At 60.9% G+C, this 3660-nt stretch overlaps 1 protein-coding gene across 1 annotated transcript; it reads right to left on the reverse strand.

Annotated features, from left to right (window-relative positions):
* Positions 1 to 39: 39 nt before the first annotated feature.
* Positions 40 to 3395, reverse strand: LOC107301396 (protein SCO2 homolog, mitochondrial-like). Its single transcript, XM_015830629.1, has 4 exons — positions 3391 to 3395; positions 2152 to 2274; positions 1665 to 1703; positions 40 to 667 (listed from the first exon to the last, which is right to left on the reverse strand). Exons 1-4 carry the CDS (start codon positions 3393 to 3395, stop codon positions 40 to 42), a joined length of 795 nt encoding a protein of 264 aa, XP_015686115.1.
* Between the last annotated feature and the right edge of the window lie 265 nt (positions 3396 to 3660).

Below are 3660 nucleotides of genomic sequence, written 5' to 3' on the forward strand. Positions count from 1 at the left end.
CCCCCCCCCGGCCACTTTGCTCCCCCCCCCGTCCCCGTCTCAGGCCAGGAGGCTCTTGTAGGTGGTCATGTGTCCCCGGATGTTCTCCGCAATCTTGACGTCCGTCTTATACCGATTGTAGTAATCCAGGAAGAGCCCGTCCGGACTGAGCAGGTAGAGGATGACCGTGTGGTCCACCAGATAATCATTGTCGTCGTCTTTGGGGCCGGTGCTGTAGTAGACGCGGTAGGACCGCCCTGCCTTCTGCACCTGTTCAGGGGTGCCGGTCAGTCCCCGGAGCCGCGGATGGAACTCCTTCACATACTTGGCCACGGCCTCCACCGTGTCCCGCTCGGGGTCCACCGTGATGAAGATGGGCTGGAGACGGGGCAGTTTGGCGTCCGCGTCCAGCATGTCCACCACCCGACTCATCTTCTCCAGCTCCTCCGGACAGATATCCGGGCAGTGGGTGAAGCCAAAGTAGAGCAGGACCCAGCTGCCCTGGAGGTCCTCCTTGGAGCAGGGCCGGCCGGTGTGGTCCACCAGCTGGAAGCTGCCTTGCCCGATGGACACTTTCCGCAGCTCCTCGATGCGTTTCTGCTTCTCCTGCTTCTCCTTCTCCCACAGGAAATAGCGCCAGGCCAGGCCCAGCTGGAGGGTGATGAGGGAGACCACCAGCAGCCGGGTCCTGAAAGGGTACTGGCGCTCGGACGGGGGGCTCGGACGGGGGTCTGGGCAGAAGGGTCTGCGGGCGCTCAAAGCAAACTGGCTAGCCGGAACCGAGGGGCGGAAATCCTTCCCCATCCAGAACGGAGAGGACCGCCGTGCCGGGCGGTGACCGGAGGAGGAGGTATGGTGGCTTAGCCAGCGGGACAGTGGGCGGGGACTGCCAGCTTGGCCCCTCCCCCAAGGGGCGGAGCAGGCTCCCAGGCGCCAAGGCCTCAGCCTGCCCCAGCACTGCAACATCCCGGAAAGAGCTGGAAAGACAAAATGCAGGAATCGGTGCAAAAATAAGGACATTCCCCGGGGATTCAGTTTGCAATCCCCCATCACGAAAACGCTGCTTTTCCTTCACAATTAAGGAGAAGTTTCCTAACAGTGAGGATGATGAGCCAGTGGAACAGCCCGCCACCAGAAGTGGTGGGTGCTCCATCCCTGGAGGCTTTTAAGAAGAGACTGGACAGCCATTTGTCCGAAATGATAGGGAGCTTCCTGCCTGAGGAATCATCATCATCATCATCATCATCATCATCTCCAAGGTCCCCTTCCAGCTCTATTCTGGATTGATTGATTGATTGATTGATTGATTGAATACAGGGGGAAACTCCAGGTTTCTCAACCGTGGCTGTTTGAACACAGGTGGACTTCAACGCCCAGAATTCCCCATGGGGGGGGGGGGGAAAGGTCCCTGCAGGGGAATTCTGGGCGTTGAAGTCCACTCCTCTTCAAGCAGCCAAGGTTGAGAAAAAAATGTGGCAAACCTTCCAAGATTGGGAGGGCCAAAGCAGCCCCAGCCCCAGCTTGGGGGCTCAAGGAGAACCCCGCTTTTGGGGGGGGTGCGCTATCCACGTTTTGCTTGCAAGCCGCAGGCTGGAGGGGGGAGCCCCGAATCTGCCCTCCGTGGGGGTCGGGCTGAACCCGCCTCCCTTGTAGCCCGGCGGAGCTGCTGCTTATCCCCTGGCTGCGGGCGGAGTCCGGGGCCGCGCGGACCAGACCCGGGAGATCTTGGGGGAAAGGGGGTGGGGGGTCCCGCCAATCCCGCCACGTCCCGAAGCCCCCCAATTAGGGGGGGGGGTCCACAGGTTGCAGCTCCTGCGGCTCGGACCGCTTTCTCGGGGTTTGCAACCGGGAGGGAGAGGAGGGCCCCCAGCCCCAGCGCAGCCTCCCTGCCCCGATCCTGCGCCCCACTTGCGCAGCCCCCCCCCCGGGGGTGTTTGCATGCTCAGGGACCCCTGGATTCCCCCTCCAGCCTTGCGCTCGCTCTCCCATCCTCCCCGGCCAGTTTGCACGCAAAGCATGACTTATTGCAGTCCAGGACCCCCAAAAGCAGCGCCCCCCTCCCCTCCCCTCCCCGCTTTCTCCAGACACGTGTTTCCCCCACTCACTTCCGCGTCGCGCAAGCTCCGAGATGCTGGCCGGCCGGGCCGAGCAGCAACTTCCGCGCATGCGCACCGAGTCTGCTGTGGCTGCTGCTGCTGCTGCTGCCGCCGCCGCCGGCCGGCAGAGGGCGCGCGGAAGCAGCGCGCAGCCTCGCGGTTCCCGGAGGGGGCTTTGGATCGGGCGCAGCAAGCCCGGCTAAAGAAGGAGGGAGAAAGCGCTCCCCCTTTGGCAGAGGGACGGGGGGGGTCAGACCCCTCTGGAGGCACGCCGAGGCCTCGCTGGAGCCGGAGGCGTGGGGTCCCCAAAGGGAAGCCCCCTCCTCAAACTCAGGATCAGCATTCATTGCCCAAGGGCGCGCCGGATCCTTTGCAGGCATTCAGACAGAGCGGGGAGTTGCCCTGATTTTCGGAGCAGACGCTGGGCAGGCCATTTGGGGAGGGGGCGAGGGGTTGGGGGGGTTGATCTGCGAGGACCCTCAGCTTGAAAACTGGTGGGTGGGGGGTACCTGCCACGCGGGGGTCCTGACCCGTCTCCCCCCATCCAGAAAAAAAACCTTTTTTGGATGGCTGCCTCTGGAAGGCGCCGCTTGAACCCCTTTTATGCTCACGTGGGCAAAAGAAGACCCTTTGGGGGGGCGCTGAGCCCCCTCAACAAAGACCCAGGCGGGACCCTCGGAGCCAAAGGGGGGGAGGCGGCGGAGGCGGCGGACATTTGCCACCCCCAACTTGCAAAGGGGTTGTTGGCAGCCTCCTTCCCCATCCCTGCTTTGCAACTCTGTGTATGCAACTCTGTGTAGAGTCAGCCGTTCTCCACCAGTTGCCCTTCCAGGGGGCTGCACTACAATCCCCATGTTCCTTGGCCAGGAAGCCCCCTGGGGAAACTCAGCCACGCAGGTGTTTCGGATGGACCAGAAGAAGCTGGGCATCCTGGAACCGAGATAAATGGTTCAACGGTTGTGCCTCGACTGTAAAGTTGTCGGGAGTTCAACTGGAAGGGACCTTGGAGGTCTTCTAGTCCAGCCCCCTGCTCAAGCAGGAGACCGGCCTATACCATTCCAGACATATGGCTGTCCAGTCTCTTCTTAAAAACCTGCAAGTTCTGGAGTCATTTGTTAAGATATTTAATTGAGTAGCTGGAGCAGTAAGGCGTACAGTGGGCCAGAACATGCAGTTGTGGTTGATGGGTTGGAGAGTACCGGCTCCTGTGTGAGGCAATCTGTGATTGGTTGCTGGGGGTGGAGGGCGAGTTTCCTGGCTTTCCCGCCTTTTTCTTCGGGGTGGGTGCTGTTCCTTGATTTACCTGCTGATTTACCTCATGATACATTGTGATGTGTCTGCTTATCTCAGGGGTGGGCAACCTTGGCTCTTTTATGACTGGTGGACTTCAACTCCCAGAATTCCTGAGCCAGCATGGCGGAAACTATGTCCCCCTCATGACTCGTGGACTTCAACTCCCAGAATTCCTGAGCCACCATGGGGGAACTATGACCCCCTTTATGACTCGTGGACTTCAACTCCCAGAATTCCTCAGCCAGCATGGCTCAGCTTGGAAACCTCTCCCTTTCCCCTCAGCATGGCTGGC

The sequence above is a fragment of the Protobothrops mucrosquamatus genome, unplaced genomic scaffold (genome assembly GCF_001527695.2).
Source record: "Protobothrops mucrosquamatus isolate PMUCROS unplaced genomic scaffold, P.Mucros_1.0 scaffold12228, whole genome shotgun sequence".
Lineage (NCBI taxonomy): Eukaryota > Metazoa > Chordata > Lepidosauria > Squamata > Viperidae > Protobothrops > Protobothrops mucrosquamatus.

Coding starts and splice junctions, on each gene's coding strand:
- LOC107301396 (XM_015830629.1), bottom strand. Junction 1,704..2,151: donor CAGCAGCCACAGCAGACTCG/GTGCGCATGCGC, acceptor CTTTCCCCCAAG/ATCTCCCGGGTCTGGTCCGC. Junction 668..1,664: donor CGCGGCCCCGGACTCCGCCC/GCAGCCAGGGGA, acceptor GTACCCTTTCAG/GACCCGGCTGCTGGTGGTCT.